Raw genomic sequence first — 26,510 nt, 5'->3', positions numbered from 1 at the left:
ACACACACACACACACACACACACACACACACATCTCTCTCTCTCTCTCTCTCTCTCTCTCTCTCTCTCTCTCTCTCTCTCTATATATATATATATATATATATATATATATATATATATATATATATATATATATATATATATGTCCTTGACAAAACATATGGAACTGACATTTTGTCAAATTTATTTACAAGGCTTCTTTTCTGACACACACTACAGAACAACTTGCAATTAGAATTTTTGTCAGGTACTGTTAATGTTTACCTGTCACTGGTACAAATTTATTCGAAATTAATTTATTCTCACTTTAACAGTTGTCAGTTGCTGTAACAATGCCGACATGCACTGAATTTAGACAATTTAGTTTACATTGATCTTTTATTATTGAATGAAGACAAAAAGAAAAACAAATAAATAAAGAAACAATGAAATTACCACAAAAGAATAAATTTTTAGATTAACTATAGTGAATGATAAACGATCTTGCATTCAATTTCTTTAACAAAGGTAATGGTACAGATTCTGTTATATGTGTTCATATCCAGAAATTCTTAGTGTAGGAAATATACACTTTTGTACAAATTATGTAAGAAGTAGTTTATCTGGAAAGTAAATTCATTTCTGTTGAACTCTTAAATTTAAGATTCATGAACAACATTATGGAAGAATTTTAAAATCCCCAGATTACATATCTGCGTTAAATTTCATATTGGTAATAACCGAAACGTTATAACATCATTTTCAATCAACTACTTACAGTTATTAAATATTTTAATAATAAACAACGTTACGCTACAGTACTTAATGACATTTGGGAATTATCGGTAACAAACATTATACATTTTTTTTAACAAAAATTGGCAACAAAACGATGTACAAGCAACAATCAATCACGGTGTTTAATTTCGATAAGAAACGGTTACAGTGAACATCATTTCATATGGTTTCTTACACAAGTTTATGGAATCTGCTAAGAGCTACATCTGTTTGAGAATAAACTTAAACAATTAGGTCAGTTTATGTACAGTTAAAATAAAACGAACCATACCATGTTATTCATGTTCAGATCACTATTATCGCAATATCACAGTCATAGGAACCACGTAAAACCCAAACCTGGAGATCATGAAGTTTAGTCTGAGTCTGAGATTGACTTTCTGTTATACGTCAATCAGAAACAAGCTTTCAAAGCAATATAATTTCTGATTGGTCGCAACCAAATCTGAAGCTCTAACTCAAGTGCACGAACTTTATGATTTCCGGGTCTGGTGTTAAGTGAACACTACTTGCGTCTAATCATGAGCTGGTAAGCAGTTTCGTTTATATTAAGCTTTCTTCCATATTTTGTATTTGGTGTGTGTGTGTGTGTGTGTGTGTGTGTGTGGTTTATAAATATCTCGCTCAAACTGAATTAATCACAATGAACCCATTATAGGTATTCACATTGGAATTATATATGTGTTGCAGTGAATGAATCCTTTCTGGTCAGTATTTAAGTGGCATCATCAGCTGATGTTGCATGAAAGCTAAATATTTAAATTACACAACCAGTCTGTTGCAAATAGTAACGAGTCAGCTGATGTTGCATGAAAGCTAAACATTTCAGTTACACAACCAGTCTGTAGCAAATAGTAACGAGTCAGCTGATGTTGCATGAAAGCTAAATATTTCAATTACACAACCAGTCTGTAGCAAATAGTAACGAGTCAGCTGATGTTGCATGAAAGCTAAATATTTCAATTACACAACCAGTCTGTGGAAAATAGTAATGAGTCAGCTGATGTTGCATGAAAGCTAAACATTTCAATTACACAACAGGTCTGTTGCAAATAGTAACGAGTCAGCTGATGTTGCATGAAAGCTAAACATTTCAATTACACAACCAGTCTGTTGCAAATAGTAACGAGTCAGCTGATGTTGCATGAAAGCTAAATATTTCAATTACACAACCAGTCTGTGGCAAGTAGTAATGAGTCAGCTGATGTTGCATGAAAGCTAAATATTTCAATGACACAACCAGTCTGTTGCAAATAGTAACGAGTCAGCTGATGTTGCATGAAAGCTAAATATTTCAATTACACAACAAGTCTGTTGCAAATAGTAACGAGTGAAGATAGGTGATACTTATGGCTTATTTATGCAAAGTTAAATGCTACCAAAGAAGTAGAACACAGCCCCTATATCGTTTTTACATTTATCTACGCATCTATCTTCTTCACATTGAGCTCTACATCCCCTATATCTTCTTTACATAGCACATCCCCATATCTTCTTTTACATATATCTACACATCCCCTATATCTTCTTTATATAGATCTAGACATCACCAATATATTCTATGCATAGATCTACACATCCCCTATATCTTCTTTACACAGATCTACACATCCCCGCATCTTCTTTACACAGATCTACACATCCCCTATATCTTCTTTTACATATATCTACACATCCCCTATATCTTCTTTATATAGATCTAGACATCACCAATATATTCTATGCATAGATCTACACATCCCCTATATCTTCTTTTACATTGATCTACACATGTCCTGTACCTTCTTTACATAGATCTAAATAACCCCATTATCTTCCTTTACCTAGGTCTACATATTCCCTATATCCTCTTCGAAACCCACATATCTTCTTACATAGATAAACAAATCTCACTTTCAGGAAGATGATGAGAAGCTAGAACATCCAGAAGTCATGTAGAATTAAAAATATATGCAACACGATTACAAACATGACTTGATATGTACACATATCAACATAATTTTGAGACTGAATGCAAGTTTAGATTATATGTCAAGACATATCCTGTTTGTTTGAACATTAACACGAAGTGCCAAAATCATGTATGATTCTCTGCCAATTTAGCAATCCACTTCAACAGTTGGGAACAACCTTTTAAGGTACTTGTTTGAACTAAATTAGTTGCCATTGCATACCAACACATTATATATATATATATATATATATATATATATATATATATATATATATATATATATATATATATATATATATATATATATATATATACATCAGCTTTAAAGAGTTTTGTACGAGTTAAAATACAACAATGCAGCCAGAGAAAACAAGTTAATGGAATTGAATGTGTTACCACCTTCAAATTCAAAATATTACAGGGTTAAAAATCTGATACAGTTTAAGTAAACCTTGTCTCACGTTTCAACAAAGTTTACCTGATTTTGAGCATGGATATTTCTATTCCGTGCACATGGGTTGCTGAAACAGTGAAATATAACCCATGCCTATTTTACATTACACCTGACTGGTCAATTCAGTATGTTTTGACAAATGGAATAGAGCATGTTCCATTCCGTCTGTCTGACACATCTGATTGTAATAAAGTTTATTTACACGGCATACGTTGACAGATGAAATGGATTATGTTCAGTTCTATATGTCTGACACATATGCTCTAAAGGCCACTTACATCGTGTTTTTGACTGATGGAATACATTATGTTCTCTTCTGTCTGTCTGACACATATGTTATGAAAGATGTACTAATCAGATATCATTGTCCATACTAGCCTTTAGATAAATAAGACTAAACAGTGTTTAGATGTAACAAAGTCACTTATCCCACGTTTCGCATCATAAATGGTTTGACCCCGTTATTTCTAATGCTTTCATGTATTCAAAACGTATTTAGGAATTGTCATCCACAAAAGTGGGACAATTATTAGAAATTTACTGCGTGTCTATTTAACTACGAGTTTGGAATTATTCAAATATTCAAATGTAACTTTGTTTTGTGTATCAGTTCCAAAAGATGAAAACACATCTGATTTAATGATCTCAGTACGCACTTCAGTTTTACGAAACTGAGGATAATCCAAATGTTAAACTTTTTCGGACACAAATATAAGGGGGATTTCCTGTGATATTTAAAAACACAGGTAACATGTTTTGAAGTTTTCATTTCTTAAAAGGTGCCAAGATTTTATGGACTAGACCTTCTCGGACTTGCTCTACAATGCGGTGCCAGTGGCATGTGGAACATTGCCTTTTCCTCGTGAAAAGTTGCGAGTGTGTGTGTGTGTGTGTGTGTGTGTGTTCATTTAAATCTGATGATACAAAGTAAACATTATAAGCAAACAAATATTTGATTATACCACATGATGCCAACATAATTAAGTTTAATATTTCAACCATTACATACATACATACATACATACATACATACATACATACATACATACATACATACGCCTCCTCAATTTAAGGCTCGATCACTTACAACGCGGGCAACGATTATGGTTCCCATGAAAAGAATTATAAAGTGGTAGCATGTGTAAGTATTATTCGTTCGTTTAAATCTGATAATATGGCACAAATTACATTTCAGAGTTTGTAACTTTTAATTTTTATCGATTTGTATATAGAAGATGATGCCAACATAATTAAGATTCAAATTTCGACCATTACATACATACATACATACATACATACATACGTACGTACGTCCATCCATCCATACATACATACATTCAGTAGTCTCCTCAATATAATTTTTCTTCTTCAATTTATAACGCGTGCAACTTTTATAGTTCCCATGAAAAGAACTAAAAGTGGTAGCGTGTCTGTGCGTATGTGTGTGTGTCAACTATTTTGCTTTTTGTAATAAACCACAAACTGACAGCCTAAACGTTCTTCACACATATTTTTTTATCCGAGATCTTGGGAACGTTTCATCTCGCATTGATTATTGGAGGTGAGGTTTAATGCTTCCGAAAGGACAGTGACTCGACAAGTACGAATGCATCTAGAATGACAGTGACTGGACAAGTACGAACGCATCTGGTGTGACAGTAACTGGACAAGTACGAATGCTTCTGGAAGGACACTGACTGAAAGAGGACAGTGACTGAACTAGTGCGAATGATTCATCTCTTCAATATGAATTGTCGTCAGATAGGTTGAGATTTATCTCATATTTGCATACAAACTTCGAGTCTGAATATCTATTGGACACATAAACACATACACGACTACATTTTGTGGTGATACTCTATATGAAAGTAACTGAAAGCACGCCCATGAAGTATGAATAAGTCATTATTGAGACAGACAATTGCTGAATGATTCTTAACTGATTCTGATGTCTGAAGTTTCATGATTGTTTCTAAATATGAATTACATGTATGTACAAAATTGACTTTGGCTCCGAACACACACACACACACACACACACACACACACACACACACACACACACACACTGACACACACCATCCTTTGAGAATAAATACTGTTGCATGGTTGATGTCAAGAATCCAACAGCATCATTGCTACTCCTCCTAAACAAGAGGACGAGTAAATTAATATAACGATCATTTGTATAATTTCACATTAGTGTCAACGTCTCCTGCAATCCGTTTTCATGTACGTCTTTATGAACACCAACAACATTGATGTCTACAGTCGATGATGGCTGATTCTGGGACCTCAGTTTTAAACTACCTATATTCCGAGGTCGTTGCTTACAATGTGGGGTTGAACGGGAGGCGGGATTATATTTACTGTTGGTCCTCACTCGGAAGCTTTGCACTTTAAAGCCACTGGTCAGCCAATGAAGATACGACTGGTTGTAGTTCTGGGTTTTGCTGGTCAGTTGCTGGTGGTAGCCGTTCAAGTAGGGAAGGGGTGTCCCGGGAGACACCAGGTTCCCATGCGAAGATTGGGGACCGTACCGGTTCCATGTAGGAAAAGACCCCTTTCTGAAGAGATAACAACGTGGTAAAACGTCATTTTAAGAGAATCAGGAGGATTATGTACATAAATTCTTGACTTTTATATACATCAAAGTTCAATCAATGGATTAAGAAAGTGGAATTCTTTTTCTAAGGTGCAGCACATATTATCACTTGCCTGGATGTTTCTTTTTGTTTCTCTCCTTATAGACCAACAATCTAATTTTTGTCGGGTGGAGACTGAGATTTGTTTGTAAAAGAAGTTCCGGCCCAAAAATAGCTTGGAAATAATGCTGTGGCTCTGATTTATAGAATTAAAAAAACATATTTGCGTCCATCCTGTTGAAAAAATATCTTTAGATAAAGGAGACAAAAATATCATAGCAAGAAAGAATATCCCACGCCCTCCTACCCTTTTTAAAATTATCAATGGGCGGCCCCTTAGCCATGCCATGCATACAGGACTTGTCTTTTAAAACAAAAAGTGGTAAAACATGAGAACAACGTGCACATGACGCTACTTCACTGAGACTTTTCTTCAAAGAATAATCATTCATCACTGATCACGAAGCAATCAAACCAATAAACCCTTTGAAACTATTTAATTAACACGTTTCCTGTGAAATACTTAATGAAACCAATATTTTACGTACACTTGGAAGAATTTTTTGTATGAAAAGATTGCATACCAACAATAATGTGTTCCTTTTTCTGGGATCTGCAATAGCGCAGTCGGTAAGGTTTCCAACTCCTGTCCACTTCTTGCAGGTTAAAAACCCGTTGAAGCCAGCCTGGGTCAACCGTCTAAGTTTATCCATGGGAAAGGAACTTAGCTCAGGTTTCCTCGGCATGATATAGGCAACAACGTATTTAAAGCGCCGTTAAACCAGACAGAAGAGCAACACAAACTTATTTTTTCTGATTACTTTGGATTCTTTGAGTTTGGTTGAATTGTGTGTGTGTGTGTGTGTGTGAGTGTGTCTGGTTTGGATTTTTAACGTAGCTTTAACAATTGTTCAGTCATATCGCCACGATGTCTGCAGTGTGACAGTTTATAGTGATGTCTAGCACTGTGGCATCATGCCGCAGACATGTAGCATGATGTCCCACCCAGTCACATTATTCTGACACCAGGCCGACCAGTCCTAACACTAACCTCTTAATGCTGAGCGCCAAGCGAGGCAGCTGTTAGTAACATTTTTGTAAGTCTTTGGCATGACTCGGCCGAGGGATCGAACCCACGACCTCCCGCATCCGAGGCGGACGCTCTAACCACTAGGCCACTGGAGCGGTTGGTTGAATTGAACGGTGCATCTAATAATCATTGTTTGATACGGAAACCACTAGGGATGAGAAAGGAAAAGAACGAATACCACATATGTTTATTAATAGTTAGCAAACTGTCGTAATGGACTGTTGGCGATGTACAGCATAGGCTAATTTAAGTGAAAAAAAGAATGGATGGATTTCGAACTATTATAACTTACCTGGAGTTTCTCTGCTCTTCATCACATAACTTCATGGAATTAGTTATCACAATATCAAACTTTTTGCTGTGATTACCCTGTTGGATATAATGAGCGCAGTTATTGTAGGTACACGGCGTTGAGCCAGTATTATTTGTGTTGGAGCTGGTTAATGCATCTACCGTAGTTTTGGATCGTCTTATGCGGCTGTTCAACTTATTTCTGTTGTAGGCCGAGACAAGCACTCTCTGTCTATGCATCTCTTCGATGTAATCGAGGGTCTTAGAGGAAAGACTGTGTGTAGGGGATTGTGCGGGTATGGTCGAGTCCGCGGACTCCAATTTTTTCCCACCCGTGGAAGGCGTGGTGGACGGGGAGACAAAAGTTTCTGTCACAGACTGTCTTCCATTCACCGGAGAAACAATCTGCAGGATTGTTTCCTCTGGAATGAATAAAGTTATGTTATGTCAATATTTATTTTTTCATCAACACCAAATTTTCAAAATAATAGTATGATAGATCATAATACATTTTCCCCTACAAAATCATCCTGTGACCATTTCATAGTGATGAAAAAGCTATGAGTTACTTTCAGCATGAACTTCTACGAGGTCAATAATGTTTAAAGTAAAATAGAAGACTGTTGAATAGAGATATAGTACCATGATTTATTTCCCGTTGCCTTCAAATAGCAAACAAATTCTGTATAATTCTTCACTTTTCTATTCTCCAACTTTATCTTTAGCGGGATCCATATAGCCACTATTGTGCTAATGTGCCTTACAACTTCACATACATACATACATACATACATACATACATACATACATACATACATACATACATACATTGTCTGTACTCATCATTAAGTATATTTGCCTGAAAGAGAAAACATACAGCGTACTGAAGGCAACTACCTATACACATCACATACCGTATCATGGTAATTTACCATAGTTTTGCCCGTGACGTGCTGCCTGTTCACTGAGGTCCTGCACGGCTGGGTGGTACAGCTCACGTGTGGAAGGGACAGAGCGACCCTTGTTGATGGATCGTAGATACGTCCACTCATCCATCCTCACTCACGCTGACATGTTTCGCCTCATGGTATATCTACAAGCAAGGATATGGTAGCATGTAAAATGTAACGTCTTTTAAAAAAACAAAAAAACAATCTCATCGAAATGACTGCTAGCACGTAACGTGGATGAAACACGGTGGACGCAAGCTCCTGCATTCTTATCAAGATTCACTATTACTACCGCACGTGCTGCACACAGGGAGTATTTCGGAGGTAAAATCGAGCTAATTCTCTTTAAATGTTATTGAAATTATTTGATTTGTACACTTTTTGCCGCTGGAAAACACCCGTGTCATCCAAAAAGCCTCCAAACAAACTGTCTGTAAAATCAGAGGTAAATTTCGTCGATTATGAAAAAAGTAATCAGGCTGTTAAAAGCAAATATTTTAGCTCGAAAGCAGAAAAAGCTTATATTAATGCATCTTTAGTCAAAGTACCACTTTCTTCCGAAATACTTAAGAATTAGGATGTATCTTTTTGAAGTGATTATGCAATGCCCGTTGTTCCATCTAGGATTTGAAATGAGCGAAGTACAGGTGCGGGGGGGGGGGGGGAGTGAGTGGCCGTGTGGCCGAGTGGTCTAAAGCGCTCTCCGTTACGGATCACTGCCATCTCACCTCTGTCTGCGTGGGTTCGAGTCTAGGATTCAGCCAATGTGGGTATGTGAGAAAGCTTGCCAGTAGCTTCTCGCGGGTCGGTGTTTTTTTCCGGGGTTTTCCCGGGTTCTTCCTCCACCATTAATACTGGCCGCCATGTATAGCCTATCGTGTGCTGAAAAATGGCGTTAAACCCTATAACAACAGTAACAACAGGTGCAGGGCGCTATCAGGTGCTGGATGCATTTGTAGATGGGTACCTATTACATTATTGCATTGACTTCTCTCGAAAACACGTCATGAAAATGCGTGAGTGGCAAACTAAATATTGTTCAGTGCCTCTGTGTGTGTGTGTGTGTGTGTGTGTGTGTGTGTGTGTGTGTGTGTGCAGAGTCGAAGCACTGCTGGTGTCAGAGACATTAAACACTGAAAGATAAATCTGCCAAGCTTCAAACAAATGGACTTCCGGTTTACATTTACGACAAGAGTGGTCCTAATTAGAGTAAGATATTTGTATTCTGTCTGCCAGCTCTGAGTGTGTTTAGCTCAAACAAGTATGTAGAAACGATATCGACAACATTGCGAATATCTAGCTTTGGATAGTGAGCAGTGTCTGATTTCCTTTATTCCTGACTTTCATTCGTATGTGGTGGTTATACCGACAACATAATTCTGGCTAATATATTTAGAAAGGTACGACAGTGTCATCATTTTTCCTGTTTCATTATGTAAATGTTAGATTATTATTATGCAAAAGCCTCGTTTTGGCTATAAAAAAATTCCGGTCTGATTTTACGTTGTCTCCTTTACAAACAGTAAAATAGGATGGAGAGTTCCTACCCTGAATGATTAGACCTAAAATTCCAAAATTTTCCAAAATTGAACTTTCTAAAACAATAGCAACAATGCTATTAAGGGGTCTTTTCTCCTCTATTCATAGTAAAAAGTTAACCATCAAAACTATCTCCATTTAGACCGTAAGTTCACCTGGTACACATATTACGTAGTCTTTCACACAAAATTGAGTTGGGGTGAAAATGGGAGTCTACTTTCAGTGTTTGTTCGGACCAAGACTGCTGCATAAATTTGATACGGGTAATTAATTCGATGTCACAGTTGCAATATGCATTCTAGCCTGGTTGATACCCAGCAGAGCTGGGTTTTTTCTTCTATTTATTTATTTATTGATTGTTTGTTACTATGGCAGATTAGAAGGACAGTTTGAGTGTACTGGTAACAAATAAAAACAATGTCTTGCAGTTCGTGCATTGACTATCAACTGGAGCTTTGTTTATATTCATGCAGCTTTGCTTAGATTTGAGTTCCTTTTGGTTTCTTGCATATATTCAACATAAAGAGGTGAAGCAATGCTGCACTGGCAGAACGTGTATTTGAGTATGTTAGAATTTGCATTATAATCATTTTTATAACCGTTCTAGCATATTCATGAAGTTGTTTCGTTTGCTTCTGTATGTCTTTTGAAGTTGCTAGCATAATTTGCATACGTAAGATTATTTACATTAAGGCTTAATCAATAATTAACATCTTATGTTTATTTTTGTCAGATTAATATTGTTGATACATAACAAATAGGATGTAGATGATCCGTTTTCTTCTCCCAACCCACATTTTCCATGTTTTCAATTCTTGTCTCGTGTTAAAGAATAGTTGCTAGATATCAAGTTATCTCCCTTGGACCAGAAAGCTTGTTTTTTTGTATCATACCGTAACTGGCTTTGCTAGTTTGGTTAATATTACCATCCATATATCATGCTATTTAAAGGCTGTTTGGTTGATATTACCATCTATATACAGTGTCATTTACAGGCTAATTGGTTATTACCATCTGTATACCATGCTACAGATAAGGTGTCTGGTTGATATTACCATCTATACACCATGCTTTTGGTAAGCTGTTTGGTTGACACTACCATCTATACACCATGTTATTGATTAGCTGTTTGGTTTATATTACTATCTATATACCATGCTATTGATAAGCTGTTTGGTTGCTATTACCATGTTATTTAAACGCTATTTGGCTGATATTACCATCTATATACAATACTTTTTAAAGGCTATTTGGTTATTACCATCTACATACCATGCTATTTATAAACTGTTTGGTTGATATTACCATCTATATACCATGCGATTTAAAGGCTGTATGGTTGATATTACCATCTATATATCATGTTCTTGATAAGTTGTTGGGTTGATATTACCATCAATACACCATGCTATTGATAAGCTGTTTGGCTGATATTATCATCTATATAATTTGCTGTTGATAAGATGCTTGGTTGATATTACCATCTATACACCATGCTATTGATAAGCCGTTTGGCTGATATTCCCATCTATACATAATCCTGTTGATAAGCTGTTTGGTTAATATTACCATCTATACACCATGCTATTGAAAAGCAATTTGGCTGATATTCCCATCTATACACTATGTTATTGATAAGCTGTTTGGCTGATATCCCCATCTATACACCATGCTATTGATAAGGTGTTTGGTAGATATTACAATCTATGCACCATTCTATTGATAAGCTATTCGGCTGATATTCCCATCTCTACCCAATGTAATTGATAAGCTTTTTGGCTGATATTCCCATCTATACACCCTGTTATTGATAAGCTTTTTGTCTGATATTCCGATCTGTACACCATGCTATTGATATGTCGTTTGGCTGATATTCCCATCTATACACCATCCTATTGATAAGCTGTTTGGTTGATATTACCATCTACACACCATGCTATTGGTAAGCAATATGGCTGGTATTACCATCTATACACAATCCTATTGATAAGCTGTTTGGCTGATATTCCCATCTATACACCATGATATTGATAAGCTGCCTGGCTGATATTCCCTTCTGTACACCCTGTTATTGATGAGCATTTTGGCTGATATTCCCATCTATACACCATGCTATTGATAAGCTGCCTGGTTGATATTCCCATCTATACACCATCCTATTGATAAGCTGCCTGGTTGATATTCCCATCTATACACCATGCTATTGATAAGCTATTTGGCTGATATTATCATCTATATAATTTGCTATTGATAAGATGCTTGGTTGATATTACCATCTATATACCATGCTATTGATAAGCTGTTTGGCTGATATTATAATCTATACACCATCCTATTGATAAGCTGTTTGGATGATATTATCATCTATATAATTTGCTATTCATAAGATGCTTGGCTGATATTATCATCTATACATAATCCTACTGATAAGCTGTTTGGCTGATATTCCCATCTATACACCATACTATTGATAAGCTATTTGGCTGATATTATCATCTATACACAATCCTATTGATAAGCTGTTTGGCAGATATTATCATCTATATAATTTGCTATTGATATGATGCTTGGTTGATATTACCATCTATGCACCATCCTATTGATAAGCTATTTGGCTGATATTACCATCTATACATAATCCTATTGATAAGCCGTTTGGCTGATATTATCATCTATATACCATTCTATTGATAAGCTGTTTAGCAAATATCATCATCTATATACCATGCTATTGATAAGCTATTTGGCTGATATTATCTTCTATATAATTTACTATTGATAAGATGCTTGGCTGATATTCCCATCTATACATAATCCTATTGATAAGCTGTTTGGCTGATATTACCATCTATACACAATGCTATTGATAAGCCGTTTGGCTGATATTCCCATTTATACACAATCCTATTGATAAGCTGTTTGGTTAATATTACCATCTATACACCATACTATTGATAAGCAATTTGGCTGATATTCCCATCTATACACTATGTTACTGATAAGCTGTTTGGTTGATATTCCCATATACACCATGTTATTGATAAGCCGTTTGGCTGATATTCCCATCTATACACCATGCTATTGATAAGGTGCTTGGTAGATATTACAATCTATACACAATGCTATTGATAAGCTATTCGGCTGATATTCCCATCTCTACCCCATGTTATTGATAAGCTTTTTGGCTGATATTCCCATCTATACACCCTGTTATTGATAAACTTTTTGGCCGATATTCTTATCTGTACACCATGCTATTGATAAGCCGTTTGGCTCATATTTCCATCTATACACCATCCTATTGATAAGCTGTTTGGTTGATATTACCATCTATACACCATGCTATCGGTAAGCAATTTGGCTGGTATTACCATCTATACACCATGTTATTGATAAGCTGTTTGGCTGATATTCCCATCTATACACCATGATATTAATAAGCTGCCTGGCTGATATTCCCTTCTATACATCCTGTTATTGATAAGCATTTTGGCTGATATTCCCATATATATATACCATGCTATTGATAAGCTGCCTGGTTGATATTCCTATCTATACACCCTCTTATTGATAAGCTGTTTGGTTGATATTACCATCTATACACCATGCTATTGATAAGCGTTTTGGCTGATATTATCATCTTTTATAATTTGCTATTGATAAGATGCTTGATTGATATTACCATCTATACACCATGCTATTGATAAGCCGTTTGGCTGATATTACCATCTATACACCATCCTATTGATAAGCAATTTGGCTGATATTCCCATATACGCCATGTTATTGATAAGCTGTTTGCCTGCTATTACCATCTATACACCATGCTTTTGATAAGCTGTTTTGTTGATATTACCATCTATACGCTATGCTATTGATAAGATGTTCGGCTGATAGTGCCATCTTTACACCATGATATTGATAAGCAATTTGGTTGATATTACCATCTATACACCATCATACTGATAAGCTGTTTGGCTGATATTACCATCTATACACCATGCTTTTGATAAGATGCTTGGTTGTTATTACCATCTATATATCATGCTATTGATAAGCTGTTTGGATGATATTACCATCTATACACCATGCTGTTGATAAGCTGCTTGGTTGCTATTACCATCTATACACCATGCTATTGATAAGCTGTTTGGTTGATATTACCATCTATACACCATGCTATTGATAAGCTGTTTGGTTGATATTACCATCTATACACCATGCTGTTGATAAGCTGCTTGGTTGAAATTGCCACCTATACACCATGTTATTGATAAGCTTTTTGTCTGATATTCCCATCTATACACCATGCTATTGATAAGCTGTTTGGATGATATTACCATCTATACACCATGCTGTTGATAAGCTGCTTGGTTGCTATTACCATCTATACACCATGCTATTGATAAGCTGTTTGGTTGATATTACCATCTATACACCATGCTATTGATAAGCTGTTTGGTTGATATTACCATCTATACACCATGCTATTGATAAGATATTTGGTTGATATTCCCATATACACCATGCAATTGATAAGCTGCTTGGTTGATATTCCCATCTATACACCATTGTATCGATAAGCTGCCTGGCTGATATTTTCATCTCTATATCATGCTATTGATAAGATGTTTGGCTGATATTATCATCTATACACCATGCTATTGATAAGCTATTTGGCTGATATTCCCATCTATACACCATCTATTGATAAGCCGCTTGGTTGATATTACCATCTATACACCATGCTATTGATAAACTGCTTGGTTGATATTACCATCTATACACCATGCTATTGATAAGCTGCTTGGTTGATATTACCATCTATACACCATGCTATTGATAAAATGTTTGGCTGATATTACCATCTATACACCATGCTATTGATAAGCCGCTTGGTTGATATTACAATCTATACACCATGCTATTGATAAGCTGCTTGGTTGATATTACCATCTATACACCATGCTATTGATAAGCTGCTTCGTTGATATTACAATCTATACACCATGCTATTGATAAGCTGCTTCGTTGATATTACCATCTATACACCATGCCATTGATAAACTGCTTGGTTGATATTACCATCTATACACCATGCTATTGATAAGATGTTTGGCTGATATTACCATCTATACACCATGCTATTGATAAGCCGCTTGGTTGATATTACAATCTATACACCATGCTATTGATAAGCTGCTTCGTTGATATTACCATCTATACACCATGCTATTGATAAACTGCTTGGTTGATATTACCATCTATACACCATGCTATTGATAAGCTGCTTCGTTGATATTACCATCTATACACCATGCAATTGATAAACTGCTTGGTTGATATTACAATCTATACACCATGCTATTGATAAGCTGCTTGGTTGATATTACCATCTATACACCATGCTATTGATAAGCTGCTTGGTTGATATTACAATCTATACACCATGCTATTGATAAGCTGCTTGGTTGATATTACCATCTATACACCATGCTATTGATAAACTGTTATGTACATGCATCCCAACATTTCAGTATCGCTTGCCCAGGTTTTAATTCATAGAAGATACTACGAAAGTAATTCTAAAAGGAAAAATAATTTATGCTTTTTATTTATTTTAATTTTATTTTTTGTTTCGAAGGTAGGCAGCAAACAGATCGGAAGAACAGACTTTTTCTTCATTCACTTATTTGTATTATCTATTTCTCACTTTTTTGGCATGAATGATGGAGTAAATAATGTTGCCACGATGAATTGCCAGTGGTTTGTGGGATTTTTAAAAAAGACAAAATGTTTTAATTATTATACAAAAACAAATATTTATCTGTATTTATTGCAAGATACACGTCGTTCACAAAAGGATGAAAATATAATTTGTACGCAGTGGGGTTTCGAGTACCTTTAGGGTCCTTTACGAGTCGATGAAAATATAATTTGTACACGGTGGGGTTTTGAGTGCTTTTAGGGTCCTTTACGAGTCGATGAAAATATAATTTGTATACAGTGGAGTTTTGAATGCTTTTAGGGTCCTTTACGAGTCGATGAAAATATAATTTGTACACGGTGGGGTTTTGAGTGCTTTTAGGGTCCTTTACGAGTCGATGAAAATATAATTTGTACACAGTGGGCTTTTGAGTGCTTTTAGGGTCCTTCACGAGTCGATCGAGAGATGTTGCTTCGTTTCGAAACAACAATTTTAATAAAAAGTAAAAGCTGTGAAAAGGATAAAGAAGAATATAAACCTATATTAGATATTAATCTTAATAATCAGAACAGCACCTTAATCAATATGCATTGTCCCATTCCAAATTTCTATATAAAGAAATTAAGGCAACATGTGATTAATTTTTTTTTAAAGTTAGTTATAACTGCAGATTTCAGTCTAGTAATAAATTTGGACCCTGATATATATATATATATATATATATATATATATATATATATATATATATATATATATATATATATATATATATATATATATATATATATATATATATATATGGTCACAATAAGTACACCCCATATTTCTATCAACAGTTAAGAAAAAAACATAACTGATTTTAACAAAGTTAGGCTCAGGAGTGTTGTGATTTTTTTATATTCTGATACATACAAATATTTGCATACAAATAACCCAAAGGTATGGAAAAAGCTATAGAAATTGCTTATGATTATATCTTGCTTGACATTTGTCTCGGGATTAATATGGAAAAAGTCATCATACACTGAGAGGAAACAAAAATAAAAGATTAAGTTTATATGTTTTTTGTTCTGAATTTGTTATATATATCCGAAATAGAAAGCGCCAAAAGTATACCACATTGCAGAACAAATCATTCCCATGGTCCATTAATTAGCTTTGCACCTTGATCTTTTGTTCATGGAAAACAGCAAACCATTCTAGAAAATTAGTAACTCTTTACTCAAAGACAAGAAATATGTTAAATTAGTCAGTTCGGTGACAAATAATGTCATATCTCAGTATAAAACTGAAATTTATGAACATAAAGTATAAATAATATCGTGGACGTTACTCTAAAATTATATATCAATGACTGACAATATTTCCAGGACTTCTGATGGAAATTATTAGCAAAGCTATCTGTTATAAACAACTGTCGAAATTAGATCTCTTATGCATCGCACACGAACAACTGAATGAGATACAATATAGATTGCTTCAAGTTTAGAAGATCCCATGAATGAAAGTATGCATGAGGAAAATCAGACCACACTTAACCAAAACAAATGGTGTTGTGATAAGAGCACATGCTATGTAAATAAACAAGAGATAAGAAGTGAGCAGATACTTTTGTAGTGTAGAGAAAAATGAACTGTATTAGCAAAACAATGCAATAATTAATTAATTCGAAAACTGAAATACTTATCTATGAAAGTGATATTTTGCAAGAAACTAGTGAATTTTATGAAAGTCTGTATTCACCCAGAGATGTTGCAGGGCTTGATCTCCGAGATTTGTTCCACTATAATGACATTCCAAAAACTCTGATAACGGTAAAACGAAATATAAAAGGAGATAATGAAAGTAAAGAAGTCTTGGAGTGCCTTAAATATGGATAATCAGAAAAGTCCTGGTTCGAATGGTTTCAAGACAGACCTTTTTAAAAGAACGGGATAAGACATTTTGACATTTTAGTTAGATCCATTAACGTTAGGTGTTATGCAGGTAAACTCCAGGACTCATAAGGAGAATGAATTATAACTTGTATTGATTTACTAGATGCAATAAATATTTTATTCCTAAAAGCATTAAAGAAAAACAATTTCTAACGAATTGGAGATATAATCCCCGTTTAAATTTATTCTACAGAAAAGCCTTATCGTTTATAGCAAAAAAATAAAAACAAATCATCCTTATCTTTTTAATGAGGAACAAACAGGCTTCATTTTTGGGATATTTATAGGCCAAAACATCAGACCGACCTATGATGTCGTGTGATAGACAATACCAGGTTTACCCTTCCTTCTTAATGTCGATAGGATTTCGATTCTGTACATTAGAAATTCTTTGGAAGATTCTGGACATTTTAAGGTTTTGAAAAATCTACTTAAAGATGGGAACTCTACTCTATGACGACATACATCCTTGTGTAACAGTGAATTGGGAAGTATTTCCAAGGTGTAACATTAGTTGCACTGGGAGACAAGGGTGCCCACTGTCTCCTCATATTCTGCACTCTGTGCAGAGATATAAGTAACAATTACTCAGTATAATAGATATTAATTAGAGATATTAAAATAGATGAGATACAATTTCCTGTACCACAATATGCTGATGACACTTCGATTCTTTTAAAGGGTTCTTAAAAGTCTGTAAATAATATCCCCTGTGTATTAAAGTTTTTTTCTCTCTTCAAAACAGCGGCCTTTACATTAAATTAGACAAGAAAAAATCTTTTCGGTTGAAGTGTATGGAAAATAGTCTGCTTGAAATATGAGCTTGACTTCTGCTGGAAACCGGGACAATTTATCTTTTTTTGGTTTTTAATGTTTTAATATCGGCACAAACTTAGATCATATACCTCGTTTGAATATCTACCACACATGGCAATAAATTGAAGAGCTGTGAAGTCAAGGACCCAAAAGAGTTTTTACCTCATGTGACAAAATAGAAGTGTTAAAAACTCTGACTAAGCCAAAATTAAATCACCTGATTTATGTTTGCCAGATCCCCCTGATATCGTCATGAACAAATTAATCAATCTGTTCTATAAATTTCTTTCGTGATAAAATGATTGATAAAATGGAAGGGTTGAATACTGTGTCAAATTACGAAATGGGGTTAAAAATTATTGATATCAGGACATTTATAGAATCTCTTAGAGTAACTTGGATCAGGAGACTCGTGAAATGCAGCACATAATAGTTTGAATTATTAGTTGTGTCTCATCCGACTGGATAAATTTCGTCAAGTTTGATGTAGGTTTATCAAGCATATCATTAGGAAATTAGATAATATCGTTTGAAAGCAAATGTTTTCATCTTATATAAAATTCTTAAAAAATATGTATAAATACACAATCAGATCATACCGATATTTTGTGCACTAACCTATGAGGTACAATCAAACTGTACAGGTCAGATGATCGATGAGGTACAATCAAACTGTACAGGTCAGATGATCGATGAGGTACAATCAAAATGTACAGGTCAGATGATCGATGAGGTACAATCAATATGTACAGGTCAGATGATCGAATAGGTACAATCAAAATGAACAGGTCAGATAATCGATGAGGTACAATCAAAATATACAGGTCAGATGATCGATGAGGTAAAATCAAAATGTACAGGTCAGGTGATTAATGAGGTACAAACTGTAAAGGTCAGATAATTGATGAGGTACAATCAAAATGTACAGGTCAGAAGATCGATGAGGTACAAACTGTAAAGGTCAGATAATTGATGAGGTACAATCAAAATGTACAGGACAGATGATCGATGAGGTACAATCAAAATATACAGGTCAGATGATCTATGAGGTATAATCAAAATGTACATGTTAGATGATCGAATAGGTACAACCAAAATGTACAGGTCAGATGATCGTCTATATTTCTAAAACGTTGGTGTGATAAATGTCGTTATTTTACACAAGACGTTCTAAATGAAGATGGCTTCTTTATTAGACTTGACTGTATGATAGTTGGTATTAACACATTTTTGTTAAAATATGAGACAGTTTACTAAAATAGACTGGAGCTAAGAGGAGACAATTTCCAGATCTACAAACGATTCCACAGGAAGTCGAAACACTTAAAAACGTTTCATTAATATCAGGGTCAAGCCTATTTATTTTTGACAAATGGCGATATTATGTTCACCTTCTTGGCTCTTTTCAATGGAAAAATGTTTTCTCCAACACTTACACAAATAGAGATACCATTTGTAAGCCTTAATCTTAGTAGCTTTAAAATATCACTTGACAGTAAAAGTAATCAAATATTCCACACTGGATTAGATCTGATATACACTAACAGCTCGTTTATGTTATACATTCACTAGGGTTTATGTTCCATGGGAAAAACACTTGCAGGGCAGTCTTTACTCCCCTTCCTAGCTGTATCAATGTCTTGTATTTAATAAATAGTATAGAACGCTTTCTGCAGTTATTCTTCAATAACAAATAACATTACACTAATCTCTGGTGCTTATAATTTAGAATTTGTTTAAGACACTTCCAATAAACTGTAAACATGTGTACATTAAGTGATAATAAATGTACATGTTGCCAAAAGTCATCAGAATCTCTTTCTCACGTGTTCTGGGAATGTTCAGTACATGAAATCTTTTTGCAAGACCTAAACACATGGATATATAGTAAATGTAGCAATAATACTGACTTCAATTTCGTTGAAATTATACAATGTTTGGTCTTGCTTGCTGTAAAAAGAACACGTGTTGTGACAGATATAATATACCGACAGTGTGAGGAAATTACGCTAACTTTGAAATCGTCTGAAAGATTTTTTTAAAATTTCAGTGCTAAATTTGAACAAAATTGCCTTCAGGCACAATATCTGAGAATAACTTTTTTGTTTCTTTGCAGCCTTTAGAAATTTGCTTATTTAGAAATGAATTAAATTCCCGTGTTATGTATATTTAATTTCATTGTTTACTTGTTATCTTTATTTAAAAAAATATTTTATTACATTCTATTATTGTAATGTAACATTGTATGATTGTCCTTGATCTAAACTGAGTTCATTTCTGCTTGACCTGATTTACTTCTTTTTTTAAAAAAATTTAATTTCATTTTAGGTAAACGACTAATAATATCATCATTGTTTTCTATGTGTATGAACTTAGTATCAGGATTTTTATTCAGGTAAACAAGAAGGAGTAAATATGTTGATTTCGGTCAGGGTGCTGGAGTTTCCTAAGTGAATTTTACAGGTTATTGTGTTGTAAATAAACAAGGCTTATTAGATCATTCTAGAGGGTTATTTTCCATTAGGTAATATTTTTTATATAAAATAATGCTAATTGTGACATGAGGTCACGTAGAGAACAATATAATCTTGTGATTGTGAGGATTTGGTCATTCGTGCTTTAACATCTAGCACCTTCAAGTTGTATTATATTGTGACCCGTTTGGGCTGAATTTTCTTTTCTTCGAATTATTGAATTCAAGTGATTATTTTCTCTGGAAATACAAACGTGCTCTGATAAAATTCTTGGATAAAGACATTCACCGAAATTTATAATATATTCAACCTGAAATTATATTACTGTGATTCAATAAAAGACTGTTGACATGTCAGCACTTCATAAACTATAACAAATACGCCATCGCCTTCAGTTTTGGATCTCTTCGGGACTTGTACTAAGTTTTATTCAGAACTTTAAATTACTAGGACTTGTGTCTGATCTAATTCTTGGATTATTTTGGGATTTTGTTCGCATCACCGCAAGTTTTTTTCTCATTTTCACTTTGTATTCTAGGCAAATAAATTATTTATTAAATTTTACAAAGCTTGTTGTCTCTCACTCTTTTCTGTTACTTATTTCATGAGCATTGTCTCGTAGCACCCGTAAATTGATCAGAGTTGATACCTAATCAATGCAGATATATTTTACAAACAGTATAAGTTTTCTATATTCTAAATTTGCCCTTTTTGTCCCTCTCCGAGCAAAAGTATATGAATTCCATTATAAAAATGCCAGCAATGTGGGTAAGTGAGAAAGCATGCCGGTAACTTCTCCTAGGTCGGTGGTTCTTTCTGGGGTTTTCCCGGGTTCTTCCCCCACCATTAATACTGGCCGCCATGTATAGCTTATTTTTTGCTGAAAAATGGCGTTAAACCCTATAACAACAACAACAAAAATGCCAGTGTCTAAAAGTATTTCAGAATTGCCAGTGTAATTAAGTATTTAAGACAGAACATGCACAATGTTAATTGTTTGACAGAGTCTGTGTATATGCTCATTGTTTGATAGAGTCTGTGTATATGTTAAGAATTTGATATAGTCTTTGGATATGTTCTGTGCTTGATAGAGTCTGTGTATATGTTTAGTGTTTGATATATAGTATGTGTATATGTTCAAAGTTTGATAGAGTCTGTGTATATGTTCAAAGTTTGATAGAGTCTGTGTATATGTTCATTGTTTAATAGAGTCTGTGTATATGGTATGTGTTTGATAGAGTCTGTGTATATGTTAAGGGTTTGATATAGTCTTTGGATATCTTCTGTGCTTGATAGAGTCTGTGTATATGTTAAATGTTTAATAAAGTCTGTTTAATAAAGTTTAATATTCATGTTTAATATTTTATGTTCATTGTTTGATAGAGTCTGTGTATATGTTAATTGTTTGATAGAGTCTGTATATGTGTTCAGTGTTTGATAGAGTCTGTGTATGTGGTCTGTGTTTGATAGAGTCTGTGTATATGTTCAGTGTGTGATAGAGTCTGTGTATGTGTTAAGTGTTTGATAGAGTATGTGTATATAGTCTGTGTTTGATAGAGTCTGTGTATACGTTCAGTATTTGATAGAGTCCGTGTATATGGTCTGTGTTTGATAGAGTATGTGTATATGGTCTGTGTTTGATAGAGTCTGTGTATGTGTTCAGTGTTTGATAGTGTCTGTGTATATGTTCAAAGTTTGATAGAGTCTGTGTATATGTTCAAAGTTTGATAGAGTCTGTGTATATGTTCATTGTTTAATAGAGTCTGTGTATATGGTATGTGTTTGATAGAGTCTGTGTATATGTTAAGGGTTTGATATAGTCTTTGGATATCTTCTGTGCTTGATAGAGTCTGTGTATATGTTAAATGTTTAATAAAGTCTGTTTAATAAAGTTTAATATTCATGTTTAATATTTTATGTTCATTGTTTGATAGAGTCTGTGTATATGTTAATTGTTTGATAGAGTCTGTATATGTGTTCAGTGTTTGATAGAGTCTGTGTATGTGGTCTGTGTTTGATAGAGTCTGTGTATATGTTCAGTGTGTGATAGAGTCTGTGTATGTGTTAAGTGTTTGATAGAGTATGTGTATATAGTCTGTGTTTGATAGAGTCTGTGTATACGTTCAGTATTTGATAGAGTCCGTGTATATGGTCTGTGTTTGATAGAGTATGTGTATATGGTCTGTGTTTGATAGAGTCTGTGTATGAGTTCAGTGTTTGATAGTGTCTGTGTATATCGTCTGTGTTTGATAGAGTCTTTGTATATGTTCATTGTTTGATAGGGTCTGTGTATATGGTCTGTGTTTGATATAGTTTGTATATATGGTCTGTGTTTGATACAGTCTGTGTATATGGTCTGTGTTTGATAGAGTCTGTGTATAATTACACAGCCATAATTAATGTAGTATAAGTATGTTTGGACTTAAGCACTGTAGGGTGTAAATATGCTAGAAACTTGGAGAGTCTTTGATCAAAACATTAGAAATGTAACACTATCTATTCGTGTTGAACTCAACATCATGGGTGCCTGTTAAACGTGAAATGTGTAATTTCCGCCGGACGCCAGTAACTTAAAGATCAGATTTGTCAAAATTCACCACTGATCGCAGCTCTGAGCATGTGAAACGTGTGTATGTTGAAAATAACTGCAGGCTGTACATGTTTGTATATTGACAGTTACTGCTATAGTACCATTACTCTTGGGACATGCTCAGATTTGTAGTACTATATGACTGACACGAAAAGAAACAGTACATACGACGTCTCTGCCACTATCAGTAGCGTACTAAGTCGGTTGCCCCGGGCGCCAGAGGTCTTGGGTGCCAAAACAGTGTCAGAGCATGTAGTTTACTGATATATAAGCTCAGAGATACTTAAAATTATATTCAAAAATATTAACGCAGAGACTGAGTTACATACATACATACATACATACATACATACATACATACATACACTCACCCATACATACATACATACATACTGTTAAAAAAAAGTTTAAAGTTGGATAGAATGCATTAAAATACTCACGTAACTATTTGCGTATGAAAGAGAAAAACATTCTTCAGTTGGCAAGGCCTGCTCACTCTAATCCTGCAGATCGAATGAAATCATTTGATGAGTGTATTTGATTATTGTTCAAATATACCACACTGTTTTGTTAAGCACAACTTTCAGAAGTGTTGTTATCGATACATAAAACTTGATAACGATCTGAAGAAATCCAAATTTAAACACGTCTGATCAAGCAAAGAAATACGACTCTTTAATGAAAGTGATGATGTACAAAAAGACAAGATAGTATTTATATTGACAGAGGAATGATCACTGTCACTGTTTACCAATTACAAATCTTAGATCTCAAACCAGTGTCGGAATTCCTAAAGCTCATTATTAAATTCTGCTTCTATAGAAGTATAAACGAAACGAAAAGTGTTTTGTAGTTATCTAGTTGCCGAGGTGTTGACGGACCGGTCTGGCTACGTTGTTGAATCATTCACCGTCTCCTTTATGCACTTATTAACAATCCCGTTTGGCATAAGGAACAATGACGAACATGAATTTTGATAATCTTCGAATACTGATATATGGCACGATTATTGTGAAGAACACTTGCATTGTAACTGGAGGTGACACCCTTTCTTTTAACTCAACGGAGAAACATTGGAAAATATAAATGTGACCCGCAATAAACACTGAGGCTACATTCATCACCATGAATGGGATCAAAGAACGAGGTCGCTCTCTGTTAAACGAACAAAGGAAAAGTTGAGTTTTTCGAGAGGAATTGTTAAGTATCAATTCACTATGTTTAAATCGTTTTTAAATTGCTTGAAACCTTCACGGAGAATTTGAATTACAATTAGCACCCCCTGTGAGTGCTAAGGAACTAAACACAGTTTAGTTTAAAAACGAACGCCAAAATTGATATCCGGTGATTAGGCTAAAGAGACCTAATTAAAATTAATTGATTGAGAAAATTTAAAAACAAATTACTTTTTGATACTTAACATTTTCAACTGCTTGCAAAGTTAGAAGTGTACTACCAGGTTGTAATTAAATAAAGGCTGTTGGTGAACAACTACCAATTTATTTATGTCGGAAGAAGTGAACAAATGTTGAGAAAACCGAAGCGAAGTGCTTTAGGTACTCCGATTTAACTCGTTTCATTCCAATGAAACGTTATTCAGGTCGGACAACGTCGTGACCGCAAATATTAAGTTTTATATTCGTGAATCACTAAGTGTTTCACCTGACTATCAAAACTGCACAATAAACTTCCAATGTAACCGTACAAGGTGGCAAATGGTGTGTGTGTGTGTGTGTGTGTGTGTGTGCGTGCGTGCGTGCGTGTATGTATGCGTGTTGTTTATGGCCGATTGAGTTATTAGCTTACATATCTCCATTTTTCTTTTTATCATACCAGGACGACAAATGTTTTTGTGTCATAGATCTACGCATAAAAAGACTGCATAGAAGCAAGTTCTCAAACAAAAGGTATGCTGATTGCTGTAGAAAAAATGAAACATAATCCTCACAACAACTGCATCGATTTTACAGTTTTCATGATTTGTCCCATGAAACGCGTGTCGAATATTTGAAAGGTAATTTAAAAATGTCAGTAAGTACTGATAAGATATTCTTTGTAAAGTATAATTTACAAGGGGCAACGACCTATCCATTTGAAAAGGAAAACAGATAAAGACAGACATACATACATGCAGCGTGTGTATTTAATGGAATAGTTGCTTGGCGTTGCAATCGGATATTTCCTTAAAGGTAATCAAGAACGGAACCTCTGGTTACAAAAATACAAAAACAGATTACGTAGATGGGGCTCCACATCGGGAAAATAAATCAATGTACCCTGTTCGATATCTGAGGTGATTACGTGCGATGCCCTGGTGTTCTTCACCAAAATTTTGTCTCATGTTATATCGGGCAATATTTTATGCGAATGAAATAATTAAAAGCAAGGCAAATATAATAAAAGTGTTTGACGATAAGACAGTTGTAATGTATGATCAACCTTTTACTATTCTCTAACATTTGAATACTATATATTGAACGCTCAACAAATATGAGCGTCCGCGGATTTTTTTTTTTTTACAAACCCATTGTGCAATATATATATATATATATATATATATATATATATATATATATATATATATATATATATATATATATATATATATATATATATATCCCATCCTCGTCTGCAAAGTATGGCGCAGTCACATATGTCTTTCAGGCACCAGTTTGTTTGGAATTGACTTGTATTGTTAATGATGTTATATGTTATACCTGTATCAATTATGTGAAAGGTTAATCAGTAACCTATGACATCTGAATTGACATGGAAGGGGTTATGGCATCTGTAGCGTACTAACGGGGGGGGGGGGGCGGTTGCCCTGAGTGCCATAGGTTTTTGCACCAAAACCACGGGTGCTTGAGGTCTGATGACACCAAACCCCTTTGGGCCATCATCGTCGCCCCGGGGCCCCATTTACCCTTAGTAAGCCACTGTATGTCATACATTTGTAATTAGTGCAGAACTATAACATGTTTCAGCCTGATAGGGCAAAACTATTGTATTGGAAAATAAAGACACAACTTTAGAATGCATCAGAAAGGTCAAACTCTAATTATTGCAGGAACAATATCCAAATACTGCAACAGCATCCAATTTTTTACAGTGAATTTTATCGTTGCAATATTCAATATATTACCGTTGCATCAAAACAATTTAGCACAGAAATAGTAGTTGGATACCGTTGTCACAATAACTGGATACAGCTGCAATGGCATGGCTGCTTTGTACCTTTTTGATAAATATAAACGTCAGAGCTACATGTGATCAGAACGGGAGTGAA

The 26,510-nt window shown here is 34.6% G+C and overlaps 1 protein-coding gene across 7 annotated transcripts in view; it reads right to left on the bottom strand.

Moving 5' to 3' along the window:
• Positions 1–167: 167 nt before the first annotated feature.
• LOC149801896 (uncharacterized) overlaps positions 168–26,510 on the bottom strand; it is a 51,102-nt gene continuing 24,759 nt past the window's right edge. For 2 of the 7 annotated variants that reach the window (XM_089956279.1, XM_089956280.1), the window contains exons 2-5: positions 23,665–23,727; positions 8,144–8,304; positions 7,213–7,633; positions 168–5,752 (exon numbers count right to left, since the gene is read on the bottom strand). In XM_089956279.1, the coding sequence (XP_089812405.1) occupies positions 5,380–5,752; positions 7,213–7,633; positions 8,144–8,267 (918 nt within the window). In that variant the 5' untranslated portion in view covers positions 8,268–8,304; positions 23,665–23,727 and the 3' untranslated portion in view covers positions 168–5,379. Of the gene's footprint in view, positions 5,753–7,212; positions 7,634–8,143; positions 8,305–23,664; positions 24,047–26,510 lie in introns of those variants that run through there. The other 5 variants (XM_089956282.1, XM_089956281.1, XM_089956283.1 and 2 more) reach the window with 4 other exon arrangements.

This window comes from Sinohyriopsis cumingii, chromosome 4 (assembly GCF_028554795.1).
Source record: "Sinohyriopsis cumingii isolate HCF-2022 chromosome 4, ASM2855479v2, whole genome shotgun sequence".
NCBI classification, from domain to species: Eukaryota; Metazoa; Mollusca; class Bivalvia; order Unionida; family Unionidae; genus Sinohyriopsis; species Sinohyriopsis cumingii.
This window is presented reverse-complemented; position numbering and strand designations above follow the sequence as displayed.